The following is a 19,849-nucleotide window of genomic DNA, read 5'->3' as shown; positions in this document are numbered from 1 at the left end:
TAATATTGTAAATATAAGTTTGAATTTCTTTTCCAAGCTACGTAGTGCCCCTTTAATGTACTTTTATTCAGTGTTATAAAAAAGTACCCAAAAGTCATACTTGAGTAAAGTGAAAGCCACCTATATGAGTAGTACTTGAGTAAAAGTGCTAATTTTCTGGCAACATATCCATTTAAAGGGTAGCTCCGGTTATTTTAAGGGCACTGTGTAGTTTTGCAGAAGGAAATCCAAACTCAGAATTTTAATATTTACAATATTAATGAGGTAATAATACAAACTGAAATATGTACTTTTCCATAACTGAAAAATTAAGCTAATCTCAGACGAAGGAAACGTCCCCAGAACACTGTTTGAAGCTAAAGGTGGCAGGGTCCGCCACATATAAACAAAGTGAAACAGTATGAAGTTGTGTTGTCCTGGCTGGCTGTTCAGAGGTAACTTTCTGGAAACAGACAAGATGTGCTACACAGAGATGGAATGCGGTATGATGGAAACCTTATGATCACATGACCTTCTCACATTATACAACCTCCAGTAATCATTAATATGTATAACCTATTAATGTGAAGCTACCAGTGTAATGACTTGTTACTGTAAGAAAATAACAGTTGTAACATTAATGATGGTTCTCTGCGATTCAGGTGCACTGAAACTGAAGCAGCTAAATGGAATTCAGCCGTCATTTTTTCCTGCTCAGACGCTTCTATAAAAATGTTTGTAGTAAAAAGAAAAGAGTACTGCACTTAGTGTTTCATGTCACATTCACTGCATTAGAAAAGGACATCAAGAGTATTTAATTATTTATTTTTATAGATCATATAGTTTACAAAGCACAATTAAACCACACTTTTAGATCATAAACACAAAGAAAACATGTTCTGTTTTGTTGCAACAGACTTTATGGCAAAGGAAAAACGTGCTCCAGGACTTAAATATACATTTGCCATATGTCAAAGAAGTCCATGCACAACTGCTGCCTGTTCATCAGGCTCAGTGTGGTGTTTCGAGCACCATCCAGTGCTCACTAACAATTATGGTGGAGTCTTCATAAGAGATCCTTTTTCAACTATACTGTGATTTCCACATACTGACACACTGTGATTTCTCAACACAGTTCAAACTTGTCCATACATGATCCAGATGTATGCATCTGTACTCCGACAGTCCATAAAAAAAAAAGTGAAGACGGTTCTTCACTTTTCCTCCGCCTCCTCTTCAGACAGCTCCTCACTCTCAGACTCGTTGTCCTCTTTGTCACCACCTTCCTCCTCCTCCTCCTCCTCCTCCTCCGAGGAGCCCTCTTCATCCTTCTCTACAGCTGGCATCTTAAGGACAATTTCATCATCTGCATCGTCGCTGACGACCATCGACTTCCTCCTCTCCAGGAGGGACGGGGTGCAGACCGGTGTGGTGTCCTGAAGTGGAAGAGAGGAGCACATTAGATCATCCTGATACAGCGCTGATGTTGATTTGTTTTTGTTAGTTCTTCTGTTGATACAGGATGTTGGTGCATGGGTTTTATCACGCAGCCACTAAATGACACGCAATAAGCATACGCACCACGGTAATGTCGGCACAGTTATCTGACCCCAGATCACTGAAACACCTGGGGTCATTTTCAGTCTGTGCCAAAGCTAAAATGTATAAATCATGAGAGTTTTTCTTACGTCACTACATGTAGAAACATTGATGGAGTCAGACATTTTCTTCGGAGGCAACTGGGCAGCCTGGAAAAAACACAGAAAGAACTGAAGGTTAAAATACTGTTACAACAACAACAACACAAGTATAAATGGTTTCTAGACAGTAATATTCTGAAACTCCAGAGGCAAAAGTTCTGGTCGTTGAGGTTGACTGTATTTGCACGGCTGCAACTAGTGGTTGATTAATAATTTCAGTCATTTCCCAAGAAAATTTTAATTATTTACTGGTTCCATCTTCTTAAATGTGAGGATTTGAGACTAGCAATTTTAGACTTTTGATTGGACAAAAAATGCAACCTGAAGACGTCACTTTGGACTCTGGGAAATTGTCGTTTTTCTCCGATTTTTGACATTTTCATAGAAATGCAATCAAAAGGAAGTGTAAATACTTAGGCAGTTTTTTAATGTAATATAGTTCATAGTGTATATAATAAATACAATAGACTTGACTTACGAATCCAGGGAAGTCATAGTCGATGCCTTTTTCAGCGAGTCTCTTGCGAAGCTTCCATTCTTTCCGCAGCAGTTTCTCTTTCGTCTTGGCGATCTGCTCTAACGTGTGCTTCTTGTTGTAGCGTGCTACAGCCGGATGTGAGGGCTTTTTAAATTCCCTGTTGGAGCCAACAAACAGCTTCTCGTTCACCTTCTCTGGTTCAATCACGTGACCTGAGAAATCGCAAGAGCATCATCTTAAAGCACTTTTACAGCGATGGATGTAATTCAGTTCAGCACTGGGAATTATATACTTGTCATCAAATATAAAATGCAGTAACGATAATGCTCTAAAACACCATACGCCACATTTGATCAAATTGAACCTGTGTGTCAGGTGATGTTATCCTGTCTGGTAATTCAGGGATCATGTTGCTAATTAACTGACTTGTACATTAAAAATACTCACATTTGATGAGTCGCTCCCCCATGAGGTAATTGTTCATCGTCTCTGCAACAATTTTGGCGACTTCATCACAATCAAACTCTACAAACGCGTAGCCTTTGCTTCCACCTGTCTGTAATAAAAGAGACAGTGACAGGAAAAAAGATGAATATCACACATCTGCATTTGATTCATCAGAATCCATTTAAAACATCTTTCCATCTAATGGTTTTATACTGAAAATTAATCTTCATTTCAATCAGTCTTTTGTTGGAACATGGGTTTTATCGCTCTGCCAAGAGGTGAACAGGAGATAAGCTTTAATGCACCAGAATACTTTAGGCTCAGTTATCTGATCTCAGATCACTGTTACATCTGAGATCATTTTCAGTCTGAGCCAAACTTCAGGGGGAAAACCCCAAATTTTAAATCACTCATCTTAGTTTTTTTCAAACTTGGACGAAAGTTAAGACATAACTTGATATAATGAGTGTACAAAAGAAATGACAGTAAGGTGGACAAAAATAGAAACAGTTTCAGATAGAGTGGATATTCAACAAATATACACAGGTTACACTCTGGTCTCTCACCTTTTTACTCCTGGACAGCCGCAGCCTCAGGACTTTACCAAACTGTTCAAAGTAAGTTTTGAGCTGAGGCTCAAACAGTCCGAGCGGCAGGTGACCGACATAAATCACTCCAGGAGTCAAAAGTTGCCCCTGTACACAGGAAACAAGAAGATGGTCAGATTTACATTTAGGCTATCTAATGAATGCATCTTTCAATTAAGAGCAGATATAACTGGCATACTACAGATACTGATGTAAGTAACTGGGACTTTAAAACTATGACAAGACAAAATGTCTGTTTTTGACAGTGACATTATTTATGATTAGTGGTCTTAAAATCCTGATGTGACATTAGTCTGGATCTGTACCAAACAAACGTGCTTTCTTACATGTAGTAAAGAAGATATGTGGACCTGGACATCTCTGCAGCACTACAGTTTTTCACTATAAGGCTGTTTTTTAACTCATTTATCAAAACACTGCACACAATGTGTTATTCAGCTATTTCTGTTCTATTACGATTTTTATCATATTTTTTAAAATAAATGTATCTCGTCTTCCGCTCATATAAAGTGCTATTAATTTGAATTTTATATACACAAAGATCCTTTATAAAATGCAACTAAGAGTGTGTTCACTGTATGAAGACCTGTTATTCCCCAGAACAACCACGACCTATTTTATCATTAAAATCATTACCACACTGCTAACTCTACTTTAGTTAGCCTCATATTTAAGGCATTATAACTAAATACAAGTATGATATCCAGGTTTGTATCGCTTATCTTTATCTAAAATGACCTTTAAATGCCCAATAATCCATCTTTTATAAGTAAAACATAAAAGCATGGCGGCATCGTGGCTAAAGAGTTAGCAGTAGCATTCAAGCTAGCAAACATTTCTGATTAGCTTGGTTACAAAATCCGACGCGTTACAGAATTAAGCTAAGAAGCCGTTACATTCTGGAGTGAACAGACGTTGTTAGATAAAATAATCTAATAAAAGCTCCGTCATCTAAAGTGATTTTCTGTTTTTTTTTAGGCCGAACTTATCCTCTCGACCCACCTTGCTGCTCTGGTTCTTCTTCGCCTCCTGGACCTTCTTCTTGAACTCGGACTCCTGTTTGGGGTTCAGAGCCAGCAGCTCTTTGGGCGGCTGAGAAAGCGTTTCTGCTTTACTTTCAGTCATTTCGATTAATAACCTACACGAGACATGGACTGTAAAAATGACAACAACCTCGTTTTAACAGCTCACTGCGTAGCACGTTGATCTCTTCATCCAGCAGTCCATGTGGTGTCAACCAAAGAAACGCTGACGGAAGGTAGGCGGAGGGTTAAAGTACGGTGGCCCGCTATGCGCAGCGTCCCCTACAGGTCTGGAGGACACACTCTGTCATTACAGCTGCAGCAGTGGTGGAGGAAGTGTTCACAACCTTTACTCAAATTAAAGTAGCTGTTGAATTTAAGGATGCAAAATTTAAGCAACTAATTGAAAAGATAGTCGGTTTCCTAATCGTTAATAATTAATAAAATATGTTTTTCCATTAGAAAACTGAAATGATGATGGTTTTTGTATTGTTTTGTATTGGCTGTTTATTAATTTATTTTTGCAGAAGTGGGTACATTTATATATGTAAATAAGTATATATGTATGGTGAGGGCTAAGTGGATACTGGAGGAAACATCAGAATCAGAATCAGAATTCCTTTTATTGTCCCACAAATGGGGAAATGTGTTTGCCACAGCAGGACAGTATAAAAAACAATAACAATAGTCAAAAAATAAACAATATAATTAAAAGGTAAGAAATAAAATAGACTCATTTATACATCTGATTTTGTATTTTCATTTTGTATTGGTTGTTTGTTTATTTGTTTATTTATTAATGTTTGCAGAACGGAAAGTGGGTATAATTTGATACATTAAATTATATTTTGCAGGACATATTTGGTTAGAAACCACATATATGTGCATTACATGTCTATATATTGCATACCATGTTCTTTATAAAGGCGATCCAGGCTCTGTTAACCTGTGGGCTGATCCAGGTAACTGTCACTCAGGTGCTGTCTGTATAAGTCCCGCCCACAAACTGGCTGACGACAACAGGTGCCGCACCAATAAGGAGCCTTCTTGCTCATTTCGCGAGCAAAGTAAGACCCGCCCACAAGAATTGTTCTCTTTTTTTAAACAGCTCCACAACAAACATAACATAATAAGATATTAGAAACATTTTCTTATTTATGACTGATCAGAATATCACATCACTGACCTCTTCATGCAATTCCCATGAGCGCGATTGACTCAGAATCAGAATAAGAATCAGAATTTCTTTATTGGTCCTGCAAACGGGGATATCCAGGTGTCACAACAGCCTAATCAATAAACATTAATAAAAGTACAAAATTAACAATATATAATAAAAAGGTATGATATAGATTCTTACATACATAATGTGTACTAGTGCCCCGCCCCTTTCTGTGACATCATCCCCATGAAGTCATCATTCACATTTAATTTAATTCATTTTATGGTAAAAGTACAGAAAAGAAATCAGTTACACTTGAGCTGAGGTGTCCAAATTACCTGAATGCACCCGATTACAATATTACAGTAATGTAACTTGATTACATTCAGTTAGTTTTGGATTAATAAAAAATGAAGACCAGAGAAATTAAATATCAATTTTAAAAAAGTAGCTTTCTGTGTATCCTGTTAACAAGTGTTTATCTGTTTGTTCTATTAATTTTTATCTTAACTTTTGACAAGAGAAGTTACAGTAAATATGATGCAGTTGAGTTTCTCCGGCAGGGACTCGACCTCAGGATAAAAGCAAATCTCTGAACACAGAACTCCTACACTACTGACCTGAGCTAAAGCAGCTTTGAATGTCTGAGGAGTTCTCTGGTTGAAATGACGTAAACCACTTCAAATAAGTCCAGCCCACAGATTTTCTGACGAATCCATGTGGTGTGCGTCAAAAGGGGCGGTCTCTCTCGTTTCCCGCGTGAAATTAGCGCATTTCCCTCCAAAAAGTTGGATGTGTATAAAAATGGCTGACTGATCGTCACTCTGTTTGGAGCTGCTCTTCTCTGAGGACACAAACACGGTGAGTCAACTGTTCTGTACGAATCTGCTTTATGTCTCCAGTTATCTGCTCAGTACAGGTGTATTCATGTCAGTTTGGGAGGTCTACAGATAGTTAATACTTATTGATCTCAGGTAATAAGTCCAGGTGATGTTACATCATATATCAGCAGCTCCACACAGTAACTACCTTCATGCCTGTCTGAGCCCAGTAAGTTCTACATATGTGCGGGTTAAAATGGAGCCAGCCTCCCTCTCATGTGGTGAGATTTGTTTCTACCTAAAATGTTTCTGAAATAACTCTGAAGTCTTTTAAAAATGTATTTATTATTTAGAACGGCATGAAAGCTGTTTAGCTAACGTTAGCTGGTCAGTTTCAGTGAGTGGTTATGTTATGCTATGTTAGCTAGCTGACTTTAAAGTTGTTGCAGATGCACTGCAGGTTTGGGAAACACATTAGCAGCGGCTCAGCTGCCTTTATTAACGGGTAAGGAAACATGAACCGGGTACTGACACTATAACGAGCTTATAAAGACGTCTGAGTCATTTAATCGTCGTGTTTTTACAGATAGGTTTGCATGTTAGCTAACGTGTGTGTCTGTTGGAGAGTGTTAGCATGACGCCATTATCCAGCTGTGTAATGTTAACTTGTTAATACTAGCATCATTACAGCACAGTTAGCTAACAGGCTCCACGTGTTGTGTGTAATAATGTCTCAGTATGTTAGTATGTCAGCATCTAGAAGGTCATTTTGAGCAGCTAAAGTAGTTTAACACACTAATATGCAGCCTCACTGTAGCTGTACAGAATGTATTCAGTGTGTTTGTCTCAGTTCAGGTTTAATGTGATATTTAAATCACTGCACTGACTCCCTGTGTGTCAAAAGATAGACTTTAAAATCATATTACTTGTCTATAAAGTATTACATGTTCTTAGGATTTAATACATTTGGTTAACTTTTGGTTTACCTTTATAAAACACATTTATTAAATCAGATTCTAGCTGATTTTATAGTGCAGAGTGATGTGAGACTCCTAAAGTGATGTCATGCACATGGTTACAGACTGCTATATCGTTCTTTATTATGAAATTAAAATCCTGTAGAAATTCCCTTTTAGCCAGATGTGTCTGTAATCTGATTACATCTTCTTTTGTACTGCTATAATCAGAATATATATACGCAAACACACACACACATATGCATGTAGTCATCATGTTATATTAAAGAACTTCCTCCTCTCTCCAGGTGAACAGTGGGACTTGTCCTCAGCTTCAGGTGGAACAGCTCTGACCTGTATGGTGATCAGACCTGGAGAGGAGAGACACCTGGTCCAACAAGGTCAGTGCAATAGAGGTGCAAAAATTAAAGGCAGAAAGTGTGAGATTTGTCAGTTGCTGTTCATTAATACTCAAAAATCAGTAAATGATTCTAGAGGATAGTCGAGTCTCATTCACAGGTCGTTGAATACCGACAGTTTGGGTTGGTAGAAGCCACTATAGTGTCTCTGTTAGGACATGGCTCTTTAAATTTAGTAGTATTTTAAAGGTTTTTTGTTTACTGAGCTAAATATAAACAGTCTGTCTGTTTAGAACACCTGCATTTATTTGATCTCATTTATATAATATAAATGATATAATAATATTTTATTTAACATGTATATCTCCACTGTTCAGCCACAATATTAAAACAACTGACAAGTGAAGTGAGCATTGATCATCTTGTTACAATCAAATGTTCTGCTGGGAAACTTTGAGTTCTGTCATTTCTGTGGAGCCTCTTTGACAAACACCACCCATCCTAAACACCGTTAAGACCAACTACACCCCCTCATGGCAAAGAACCCAAGGTGACAAACTGGCCTCCTCATTCTCCAGATCCCAGTCCAGTTGAGCGTCTATGGGATGCGCCAGAACCAACTCCCATCCACGTTGGGGCCCCCGTGGATCGTTCTTGGCTCTGACTGCATCCAGTGGAAGCTCAGTTGGATTGAGATCTGGGGAATCTGGAGGCCAGGTTGACACCTTGAGCTCTTTCTCACGTTCTCACATGATCCATGTTATTTATTTCACCTGTCAGTGGTTCTAATGATGTGGCTGTCAGTGTTTACACCTGTTAAATGTTCATTTACAGATTCACTCATAACCTCCACAAAAACACATAAAACTTCCACAAATACACAAAAACCTCCACAAATACAACCAAAATCTTCACAATGACAAACAAAACCTCCACAAATTCACTGAAAACTTCCACAAATGCACACAAAACTTCCACAGATACTCACAAAACCTCCACAAACACACAGAACTTCCACAATAAACACAAAACCTCCACAAACAAACACAAGACGTCAACAAACAAAGACAAAACCTCCACATTAAAACACGAAACCTCCACAAATAAAACACAAAACCTCCACAAACAAACACAAAACCTCCCCAAACAACCACAAAACCTCCACAAACAACACAAAACCTCCACAAACAACACAAACCTCCACAAACAAACACAAAACCTCCAAAAAACAAACACAAAACCTCCACAAACAAACACAAAACCTCCACATATAAACATGAAACCTCCCCAAACAAACACAAAACCTCCAAAAACAAAACACAAAAGCCTCCATAAACGCAAAACCTCCACAAACAAACACAAAACCTCCACAAATAAAACACAAAAGCCACCACAAACACAAAACCTCCACAAACAAATACAAAACCTCCACAAATAAAACACAAAACCTCCACAAACAAACACAAAACCTCCACAAATAAAACACAAAACCTCCACAAACGTAAAACCTCCAAAAAACAAACACAAAACATCCGCAAGAAAAGCACAAACTCCACAAACACAGAACCTTCACAAAAACACAAAACCTCCACAAACAAACACAAAACCTCCACAAATAAACACAAAAGCCACCACAAACAAACACAAATCTTCAACAAACAAACACAAAACCTCCACAAATAAAACACAAAACCTCCACAAACAAACACAAAACCTCCACAAATAAAACACAAAACCTCCACAAACATAAAACCTCCAAAAAACAAACACAAAACATCCGCAAGAAAAGCACAAAATCCACAAACACAGAACCTTCACAAAAACACAAAACCTCCACAAACAAACACAAAACATCCACAAATAAACACAAAAGCCACCACAAACAAACACAAATCTTCAACAAACAAACACAAAACCTCCACAATAAAACCTCTCCAAACAAAGAAAGAAAGAAACACGAAAAGACACAAAACCTCCACAAAGAAACAAAAAACCTCCACAAATACACACAAAACCTGCACAAAACAGTCAAGACCTCTACAATGAAACAGAAAATCACCACAAAGACACAAAATTACCATGAAGACACAAAATCACCACAACAAGACTCAAAACCTCCACACTGACACACAATCTCAACAAACCTTCACAAATACACAAACCTCCACAAAGAGACGTGAAACTACCACTGCTCTTCTTTCTCATCCTGCAGGTGATGGACTGAAAGTGTGAATCACCGAGACGATCAAGACGAGCCAAACAACGGAGACGAGCCGCCACACGAGCCTTGAGTTCTGTCATTTTCTGTGGACGCCTCTTTGACAAACACCACCCACCCAAACACCGTTGCAGACCAATTTCACCCCCTCATGGCAACAGCGCTCCTTGATAGCAGCGGCCTCCCAGCAGAGGACAGTGCACCTGTAGCACTGCAGACACTACCCAGGAATTGTCTGAGGAACCTGATGAAGAACTCAAGGTGTCAGACTGGCCTCCTTATTCCCCGGATCCTAATCCAGTCGAACATCCATCAATGTTGGGGCCCCTGTGGATCGTTCTTGGCTCAGACTTGTTACGGTGCATCCAGTGGGTGCTCAATCCTGAAATTAGTCGAATTGGACAATGGTTCATAATTATCATAAAAACCACTTATTAATGAAATACATTAAACACATTTTATTTTCAATTCATTCCTCCTGCTGTCATTACACAAAAAAAAATGTTGTGATACAAAGGAAAGGAAGGCGGAGCAGCAGAGGAGGTGGAGAGAGAATAAAAGCATGGGGGTGGAGTGTTTTCCCAGTGAACTCAGCAGTGCACGCAGCAACATCAGTGACTCTGAGCTCATGACATGGCAACAAAAATCATCTACTTCACGGTGAACGGGAGACCAGAGCAGGCTGAGTTCCCTCTGGACTGCCCGGCCCAGGATGTCAAAGGTAGGAGCAGGAAACAAGGCTACCGTTTAAAGTTAATTTATATATATTACAAAATTCATGTGTGGCATGTCTGCATGCAAATATACACACATATATACCATTATAGTGTTCAAGAATGCATATCTATATTTTTAATATGGCCTTTATTTATGTACTATACATTTTCCACTTTTTGAAAGATACATTTAATGTAAAAATCTGATCTGTTACCACTGACACTCAGTTTGAGTTGAATTGACAGAAGACAGTTCATTGACGGACAAATATTCTAACAGTTTTCTTTGGATCAGTCGCTACACAAGCTGATTAAAGACTTGTTTAAGTGTTCTGGAGGTCGTCTGAGCTACAGGCAGCGATACAGCTGCCACTGACAGCTCCTCGTCGGCTTCACATGTTCTTCGTGCGTGCTTCATCTCAAGTGGGGAGGAAGGCAAAATAAACAGCTTATTTAAGATCTCACATACAACATTAATATAAGCATGTATTTTCTGGAAACAGTTGTTTGTTATTTGGAGTTAAAACATGTTGATTACAGTGTCGTCAATCTAACTGTAGAGTCTCTATGCATCTTATGTAAAAGTGGTACCACTCTCTAATAAGGCAGGTTTCATAAAGGGCTCATTACTAGTAATTAAAGTAATTTACAGATGCTTATCAACTAGCTAGAAGCTATTATTATTAGCCATTGGTCGTCCTTTGTATTTACTGATTATGCAGTTTATCCATGTGCCTTTAACCTGGCAATTCAAACAATGCTCTTGTTACTGTTTTTTTCCAGATGTCTAGTCAAAAATATCAGGTTGAAATTAATGGTGTGCCATTTTTCCAGATCTGTTCCGCTCTGCAGCCGAGGCTGGACCCCACGACATCCTGAAGCTGTACAACCCCAAAGGCAACATAATCAACATCTCCCCGAGTCTGGAGCCCAACAGCCCGAACTCCTGCTACAAGCTGGAGGTGGTGGCCTCCGACTGCAACAGTGAGCCGTTAGGTATCTTTAATTCTGCATAATGGGAATCACAGTGCTTGGGTTTATGTAAAAAAAACGTTGACAGTCTCCATCTTTACTTTTGATCTCAGGTGCGGAACTTGCCGGTGCACTCGGATTTGACCTCTCGTCCATGGAGAAAAGGTAGGCGAGGTGGGAAATAAGAGAAACATGATATTTGGATTCATTATTCTTTTAACAAGGAAGCCAATTATTTTACACTGTGTACAGCGCAGTCTAAAGGTAAAAACAAATGTCTTAATGTTTCTCAACACCTCACTGAATGTGTGACTCAGACTGCAGGGCCTGGAGAAGAAAATCTTGATCGAGGCCGGTGAGACTCCTGCAGTCGTGCACGAGATGAAGAAACAGATCGACTCATTCCGGGAGAAACTGGAGGTACGGACAAAGTGATCAGGGGTTCTAAAACTGCTCCTGAAATTTGGCCAAAAGAACATGGAACTTTTTAATGTGATGATGTAATGGCACCATCATCTAAATATGGAGTTTTTATATCTTTACAGAAATAAGAACATTACGAACTTGAGCCAACAGTCAGAAAAAGATCATTGCCTTGATCCTCAAACACTTCTCCTCATACCACCATGAGGAGTACATTTTTGGGTTTAAGTAAAATGACTCAACATCTCGGATCGACTGCCATAACTACTGAAGTTAATTAAGTCAAAATTGTAAGGCTTCACAGCTGTACAGCCACAAAGATCTGCTAGCATGGCTGTTGATACAAATGTCCAGGCAGTCTCTGACAAAAACATGACGTGCTTATGATTCCTGGCCTGTTTTTGAAGGGTCAGTTCGGGGATTTGATGTAATGAACGATGTGTTTATCTGACCTCCAGCCTCAGGTGACTGGATTTATGCTTCTTTCTCCTCAGAGTGTGGAGCACCTGAGCTGGCTGGGGTTGTTTAAAGACCTGTCAGAGGGAACACACAAGCCCTCCCCGTTCTACCACAAGAGAACCCTGCGCAAGACCAGGAAGGAGTGTGAGCATGTACGGGAAAAGTTTCTCCAAATGAGGCACGTTCACATGCAGAACTCACTTGTGCGACCAAATATTCTGTTTGAATATCTAGTAATCATGCGTGTTGTCACCCTGCAGCTCCCTGGAGGTATCAGACGAAGTGAGGCAGTACTTAAAGACTCCAACCTTTGATAACTGGTGAGTTTGGAGATGTTTTCATGTCACCTGCAGCTACAGTCTTCATCACTGTGATGTCTTTGCGCCCGTGTCATCAGGAGTAGAACCACTCGGTGCACCTGTGTCCTCAGTGTGACAGAAAGACGGTCAGCTAATGGAAGTCGTGCTCAACATGCACCTCTGATGCGTTTCTGAAGAGGATGTGAGCGGCCCTCTTTTCTTCCAATAGGCACACTCATTTCAATATAAATAGGCCTGCAAAGGGCTCACAAATCAAAAGAAGGTCTTCATAAAAGGCTTAATCAACTCACCATGTTTGAAGTGGGCTTTATGGGGAGGAAGCGCATGTAACATTCAGTCAGCCCTGGTCGTCATTTCATTTGTTCCAAAAAGCTTTTAAAACAAACCCACAATGGTGTTGATGGAGAGATATGTGATTATGAACAGAAAACTAAAGCCTGGAGCAGCTCATCATCATAGTAAATCACAGGATTCCTTTGAAACCCTGATAAAATGTGCTTTTCTTTGCCTCCCTTTGTGTGAGATAAGGGGTGTTATAAAGGATGAAGCTAGTACTCCACATTTTTGCCTCTATCAACAAAGTGTGTTCAAATGAATTATATATCAGGATCTCGTTGCAGAAAGACGAGCACTAGCGCTGCTCATTTGTGGAAGCAGCACAGGAGAGGCAGGAGATCTAAAAGGAAATTATTGATGTGTGTGTGTGTGTGTGTGTGTGTGTGTGTGTGTGTGCAGGCAGTGGGAGGACGCAGAGATCATGGTGCTCCTGCAGGTCATGTACACAGATCTGGACTTCATAGCGACCTTCAACATTGAGCCTCAAGTTCTGCAGCAGTTCCTGTTCGAAGTCTACAGAAGATACAACAACATCCCTTTCCACAACTTCAAGCACTGCTTCTGTGTTACACAGATGGTGAGAGCGTGTGTTTGCGTTTGTATTATAGAGTTGACTTTTCATCAGGGCAAATCATGGAGAGCCCAACTGTGTCTGTAATCATGAGCTAATTGGTGAAGGACATCCAGCCCTCGGGGTCAAGAGGTGACTGTGGTTCGAGTTATCTCAGCACATCCAGGGAGGAGGACACTTAGATTGAGACTAAGCTTTCTTTTTGATCAGTGTTACCTTTTTTTGTAAATAGCTATTTTCTAGCGTAACAGCTACATCCTGTTTCTTTTTCCTCCTTTACGCTTGGTTTTATTTTTACTTTGTTCATCCCTTTATCCCCTGGCGTTACGGTGATGTAACAGTGGCACATTTGAACAAAATCACAGAGGAATAGGGCCAATTTCTGCAGCCCTGTAAAGCTTTTAGGTCATGGTTTTGACAAACAACTCTACATGTAAGCAGTTATTTCAAGCAAAAAAGAAAGGTCGTTCATAGTTAATTTCAAGGAGTCAACAGATGGTTTTGGAGAAAAGGCAAAATAACATATTTTGGACTGGGAAATTAGTTTTACAGGACTTCACAAGTGAAAGAGCCTGGTATTTTTCTCAAGAGCTGAAAAGATAATGTTGTTATTAACTGCTGAATATGTAAGTGAGCAGTTGTTTGCTAACATGTGAGCTGTATGAAACTGTGGTTGCTGTGTATCCGACCGTAGTCGTGTCAAGCAACATGCTGACTTACTGTCCATCAAAATCATCCTTCAAAGCTTAATATTTCTATATAAAAGATGTTGGTCGTCCATTAACTCTATTGAGCTTTTAAGCATCTTTCAGCAAATAGTTTTGGGGCACAGACTCACTGAATGTTATAATCTCAGATGGTTTTTGCAGCCTGTTCTTCACTGTTTCTGTCTCTGAGCAGATGTATGGTTTGATCTGGCTGACTGACCTGAGGAGTAAGATGGACAGCGTCGACCTGCTGATCATGTTGACCTCTGCAGTCTGCCACGACCTCGACCACACAGGATATAACAACGCCTACCAGGTGCACTAAATCTGCTCTTTGTGCATCGACTCTATTTAACGTTAATCAGAAACCCTAATAATTAACTAATGTCCCACCATGTTTCAGATAAATGCTCGTACTGAACTCGCTCTCCGCTACAATGACATCTCTCCACTGGAGAACCACCACTGTGCTGTAGCCTTTGAGATACTGGAGAAGGTAAAGATGGCGACACGCTGCTGGTTTTAGATCCGGATTTAAGTTGTCAATAACTGAAATGATTTTGTGTTTCGTAGACAGAGAGCAACATCTTCAGAAATCTGTCCATGGATCAATACAAACAGATCAGAGAAGGAATCATCAAGTGAGATCATCTTTCTGTTTCTTTCAGCACGCACATTATCTCACGTTAATTAATAATAATAGTTCCTTATGAAAATGTCATGTGGAAACTACATTTTCACATGTGAATTGATAAATTTTTGGGGGGCTTTTTTCACATATACATTGAAGATAAATTATGGCACATGAACTCATACCAACAGCAACCTGAATAAACCAGAACTGACCGAAATCTGGGCCACAGTTCATTCTCTTCTGATGGGCTGGTTCTGCCCAGGCTCGGGCTGGTTCTGGTTTATTCAGTTTGCTCTTGGCTGACACGAGGTCGTGTCATGGCTGCTTTTGGCTCAGTTCTGGCAAACAGCAGCGGACCACCTCAGTGCCATCATCCCACGTGCTATGTTGGCTGGATGAGGGTGTGTGGTACCATTTTGCTCTCTGGGATACGTTCAGACATGATTTGCTTTTATTTTAGATGTGGATTAGAATTTCAATATGAGGAAACATTTACTCTGTTTATAATGTTTTTATTCTGTCATAATTCATAATTGCAGATGCATCCTGGCCACTGACATGACGAGACACAACGAGATTCTCAACAAGTTCAAGTCCATCCTGTCGGCTTTTGACTTCACCAGCAAGGAGCACCGAGAAGTGGTGAGAGGAGAGCAAATGTAAACACAAACCAAACACGATCAGAAGCGTGATGCTGTTTAATATCTGAGTCTTTAATGTTGTGTGTGTGTGCAGCTGATGATGATTCTGATCAAAGTGAGCGATATATCCAACGAGGCGCGGCCCATGGAGGTGGCTGAGCCCTGGTTGGACTGTCTGCTGCAGGAGTTCTACAACCAGGTGACTAAATCCTATTGTCCTAAGTCAACAGCCAATTATTAGAACTTTAAGAGACTGTTTGGAGGTTTCCTGACATGATTTAAAAATGAAATGTTTGTGTGGTTTTAGTACATTTTAAATTCGTCCACCAGGGCTTTTAAAATCAACAAAATATTGAAGCTTTTTGGCAGATTTTCTGCTTAACTCGTGAAAAATGTGAGCAAAAACATTTATACTTTTGTGGGTGTAATTCAAACCCTTGTAAGGCACCATCCTGAAGCTTTATGATATAATAACCAGTGATTCCAACTGTGTCGTCTATCTTCTCCCAGAGTGATATGGAGAAGTTGGAGGGTCTTCCGGTCACACCCTTCATGGACCGGGATAAAGTCACCAAGCCTTCATCTCAAACGGGCTTCATCAGATTTGTCCTTCTGCCTCTCTTCATCGAGCTGGCCAACCTCTTCCCCTGCTTGGAGGTAATTTATTTAAAAGAACCGGAAACATACCAACTCCAAACAACATTACGTTAAGTTCACTCCCTCGTTTATTCATTCTGCAGCAACACATTATCGACCCAGTGCGAAAGGCTCTGGATTACTACACAGAGATGGAGAAAGCTCTGGAGAGGGAGAAACAGAACCGGACCATCAGTGAGAACGCAGCCAAGGGTAAAGAGAGCGCGGTGGGCAGGCAGAGCTCAGCCGACGGCCACGCGGACGCTGCCGGACCCGAAGCCTCGAAACCAGACGCACAGTGAGCTGCGACTGGACGGCGATTCAAAGAACTGACTCATCTAAAGATTATATGACTTTATATTGATTTAAATGTATTTGAGCCATTTAGATCTGTCCTTTTGCATATTTATTTACTGGGCTAAGCACAAGTCTGTCTTTCCTGTTGTAGTTTTTGGTGTATGCACACAAATATGATTTAATGAGATGAACATATTACTTTATGCGTCATTTTATGATACTTTATGACTAAAAAAATGCTCGACATATTAAAGAGTACAGAGCAACATATAACAATTTGCTTATAATCTATTTTATTACAGAGACAAGCTTTTTAAATTACAAAAAGGAATGTTTGACAAAGGGATTCTTGGATTATAAATATGTACATTTCAGCAAATATTGCACTATTGATGTTTCGTCGAGGTAAACCAGACATAAGTTACATTTCTTATTAAAAATCTCCAGTGTTGTGGGTTTGGTTGTAATGCACAGGTAATAAAACACACACCAGGTGTTTCCTTTTGTTCCTGTACTGTGTGTTTTTGGTAACCTTGTATTTGTGTCCATGTGTGATCTAAACAGGAGGGATCAGTTATGTGACTGTTGCAGATTAAAGCGTGTTAACTTTAACGCTCAGGGTGACTGTAGGAGTAACGGTTCAATGTCAGCAGCTCCAGAATAGACTGCTGGACTGTCGGAGTCAGCACAGGTCCTGTGATGTCAGTCGATCAATCAGAGTTATTGACAATAACACAGTAAAACACTGCGATACATATATTTCTGTCACATGTACTGGACTGGTTCTGTAGCAACAAATTCATGACCAGATTTATTGCATTTCATAAATAATGGAGATAACAAGAGAAGATTTGGGCGAATAAATTCCAATTCAGAACTGAAAATACACATTTAATTTATTAATGTTCTTTGTATTTCCATCTCCATGAGTTTGATTACAAGCCTCCAAGTTGCCATAGTTTAATGAGACCTTCATACCTGTTTGGTCAGGCCTTAATTTCCTAAAACTTGACCTGTGAGACAGCTGTGTCGAACCAGCAGGGTCAGATGTTGGTCTAAAAGCTTTTGAGACGTGTAGAAATCTCTAAAAATGAGCTTATACCACAAAAGGTCACAGTAAATAACAGAAGTTTACTATAAAATGAAAACATCACACAGTAAACGATCATACGGAAACGAAACCAAAGAAATGGCTTGAAAACTACAGATGTAAAACTTGTAGAGTTTAATGTGAGTGAAAACAAAACTTGTATTTATTTTTTGTGGGTGATATTCAAACCCTTGATCAAATAGTATAAAACGTGAACATCTGATGGGACAAACTAATCAGGAATTTTGATCCACACTCGATTCATTCGCAGCTCTTCTTTTAAGTCTTCATTTTCACATCAAGACATGTTTGATTCAATCAAGTTACATTTTCATTAGCTTGTGTAAGAAGCACAAATATATCTTCTCAAAAATGGACAGAAAGAGCCAGTACTGTTATTCAGCTTGAACAGGGGGCTGTTGCTCCTCAGGGGGAGAAGGGTGATCAAGCTTTGTGGCATTATTTCTTCTAAAAAAGGAAAATGACCATTTGATTAAAAGAAGGGGGGGCAACAGTTCACCCTGTAGCCTTATGATCATGATAATTAGCACTGAGTGGATCATCAGTCTGCCTCTGCAGCTCTGTGATGTTAAGAGAAACTCCTCAAAGCCAAATAAAGATGTGTGCTATTTTTAGGCTGTAGGTCTTCACTATGACCTCAAGAGGACACCCATCTGAGCGAATGAGAGCTGCTGCTGCAACAGCTGCTGAGCTGTGAGGGTTTTCTGTCCCAATGAGTACACTTACAGAGCGCAGAGAGGAAGTCAGAAGAACTTGTACACTAAAAACTCATCATACATTTGTTTAGGTTGTATCTTTGTCTTAAAACGACCGCATTTACAGCACAATACGCTTCCTTCCAGCTGAGAATGTGACTTTCTGACAGAGCTTCCCCCTGTTTTCCATCAGGGAAGGAAGCTCGCACATCTGTAAAACTCACACTGCACATTAAACTAATCATAGCATGTAAATCTTGTGTTTTTCAGCCAGCTATGCCTAAATGTGTCATTTATATCAGGGTGACTGTCAGATACTGTTTCCCCTGTCAAGTCCCAATACACTCATTTTCTATAATTAGGCTACTTCAAGGTGTAATATGTAAGAATTGGCCCTCTGTTGAGTTCATACTCAAAACACAGGGGGCTGTATAGTACCAGAGTAACCGCTAACTGCTGTTGCCTGTAGCTGGTGTTAGCGAGTTAGCTCAGTTAGCCATGCAGCTAGTGGTCCAGACAGGTGGTTCATGGATGAGGGGAATGTTGGTGTTTACACTGCTACCACAGGAGATTTGGAGTAGGTTGCGCTAACTATTTAGCATGCTAACTTCAGTAAATATTTCTGCAACACAATACATAGATGTGATAAACTCAAAAATGTTATTTCTGCAAATTCTGTTAATAATGTGTTAATTGTTTTATGTTTCAGTGAGAATTGCATGTTATACCTTTAAATCCCTTATCTTAATAAACAACAAAATCTTCTGATTTAAAATGATATATTTATCTTTTAATATCTCTAAATTATGTTATGATAAAAATACAAATAACAACAAACATAAGTGGAACAAACTGCGTGTGTGTATATATATAAATATATATATATATATATATATATATATATATATATATATATATATATAAATATATATATATATATATATATATATATATATATATATATATATACATACATACATATATATATATACATTATATATATATATATATATATATATATATATATATATATATATATATATATATATATATAGACACACACACACGTGCACAGTGTAAATTCTACTTTATGGATGAATGTATTTATGTGCGTTCACGTGCTGTCGTAATTATTGCAAGATAACTAGGAAAATTCCCATGAAAGCCCACTCAAGTTGGAACAACAACAATAATGAGAGTTGAGAAAGTTTTCGTAAAGGAAACAGGACGGATGAAAGTAGACACTGGGTTGATGGTAACAACCCTTTAGCAAAAATCACGTATTGTATCATCTTTGCATCGTTGTCCTTGCGCTTCCTTGTCACTCTAATACTGGAAACAGCTGTCAACGTGTTGTTTGAAATGTCTGAGCGAAAAAATCCAAAACAAACTTCTTTCTGGAGTCCATAATGCTCTAAAACCCGGAAAAAGAACGACTTCCCAAGTAGGAAAGGGGAGGCCATCCGAGGAGCACCTGAATGCAGCATTTTTCTCATTCCATTGGACCTCTGCAGAACGTGCCCCCAACCCTGATAGGTCAGCGTGTGTCCGACGCCCTCTGACGCTAAGCCAATCGCGTCG

At 39.4% G+C, this 19,849-nt stretch overlaps 2 protein-coding genes and 2 non-coding genes across 6 annotated transcripts; 1 reads left to right on the top strand and 3 right to left on the bottom strand.

Moving 5' to 3' along the window:
- Positions 1 to 797: 797 nt before the first annotated feature.
- nifk (nucleolar protein interacting with the FHA domain of MKI67) lies at positions 798 to 4,469 on the bottom strand. The gene is made up of 6 exons (XM_030427223.1): positions 4,215 to 4,469; positions 3,171 to 3,299; positions 2,605 to 2,713; positions 2,158 to 2,369; positions 1,668 to 1,727; positions 798 to 1,415 (listed from the first exon to the last, which is right to left on the bottom strand). Exons 1-6 carry the CDS (start codon positions 4,335 to 4,337, stop codon positions 1,194 to 1,196), a joined length of 855 nt encoding a protein of 284 aa, XP_030283083.1. The 5' UTR covers positions 4,338 to 4,469; the 3' UTR covers positions 798 to 1,193.
- LOC115588806 (small nucleolar RNA ACA64) lies at positions 1,500 to 1,627 on the bottom strand. Its single transcript, XR_003985423.1, has one exon. It is a non-coding gene; the product is annotated as a small nucleolar RNA ACA64 (small nucleolar RNA).
- On the bottom strand, positions 2,846 to 2,976 carry LOC115588805 (small nucleolar RNA ACA64). The gene has a single exon (XR_003985422.1). It is a non-coding gene; the product is annotated as a small nucleolar RNA ACA64 (small nucleolar RNA).
- Positions 4,470 to 7,520: 3,051 nt separating the features above from the next.
- On the top strand, positions 7,521 to 16,976 carry LOC115587609 (high affinity cGMP-specific 3',5'-cyclic phosphodiesterase 9A). 3 transcript variants are annotated; one of them, XM_030427529.1, is made up of 15 exons: positions 7,521 to 7,574; positions 9,745 to 10,471; positions 11,301 to 11,450; positions 11,552 to 11,603; positions 11,756 to 11,858; positions 12,356 to 12,498; positions 12,581 to 12,640; positions 13,376 to 13,553; positions 14,448 to 14,570; positions 14,658 to 14,750; positions 14,828 to 14,895; positions 15,428 to 15,530; positions 15,624 to 15,728; positions 16,040 to 16,186; positions 16,270 to 16,976. In XM_030427529.1, exons 2-15 carry the CDS (start codon positions 10,384 to 10,386, stop codon positions 16,465 to 16,467), a joined length of 1,611 nt encoding a protein of 536 aa, XP_030283389.1. In that variant the 5' UTR covers positions 7,521 to 7,574; positions 9,745 to 10,383; the 3' UTR covers positions 16,468 to 16,976. The 3 variants fall into 3 exon arrangements, with proteins under 3 accessions (XP_030283389.1, XP_030283388.1, XP_030283390.1); XM_030427528.1 differs by having other exon boundaries at positions 11,301 to 11,462; XM_030427530.1 differs by lacking the exons at positions 7,521 to 7,574; positions 9,745 to 10,471 and having other exon boundaries at positions 11,346 to 11,457.
- Positions 16,977 to 19,849: the final 2,873 nt, after the last annotated feature.

The sequence above is a fragment of the Sparus aurata genome, chromosome 9 (genome assembly GCF_900880675.1).
Source record: "Sparus aurata chromosome 9, fSpaAur1.1, whole genome shotgun sequence".
NCBI lineage: Eukaryota > Metazoa > Chordata > Actinopteri > Spariformes > Sparidae > Sparus > Sparus aurata.
The sequence above is the reverse complement of the archived record's forward strand: the minus strand, read 5'-3'. Positions and strand labels throughout refer to the sequence as shown.

Bases quoted from the DNA above. Each gene is read 5' to 3' on its own strand.
- nifk (XM_030427223.1), bottom strand. From the start codon at position 4,337: ATGACTGAAAGTAAAGCAGAAACGCTTTCTCAGCCGCCCAAAGAGCTG. The intron at 1,728-2,157 runs GTAAGTCAAGTC...TGTTTTTTCCAG, and splicing joins ACTATGACTTCCCTGGATTC to GCTGCCCAGTTGCCTCCGAA. The intron at 1,416-1,667 runs GTAAGAAAAACT...CTTCCACTTCAG, and splicing joins ATGTTTCTACATGTAGTGAC to GACACCACACCGGTCTGCAC.
- LOC115587609 (XM_030427528.1), top strand. From the start codon at position 10,384: ATGGCAACAAAAATCATCTACTTCACGGTGAACGGGAGACCAGAGCAG. The intron at 14,751-14,827 runs GTAAAGATGGCG...TGTGTTTCGTAG, and splicing joins CCTTTGAGATACTGGAGAAG to ACAGAGAGCAACATCTTCAG. The intron at 16,187-16,269 runs GTAATTTATTTA...TTCATTCTGCAG, and splicing joins ACCTCTTCCCCTGCTTGGAG to CAACACATTATCGACCCAGT.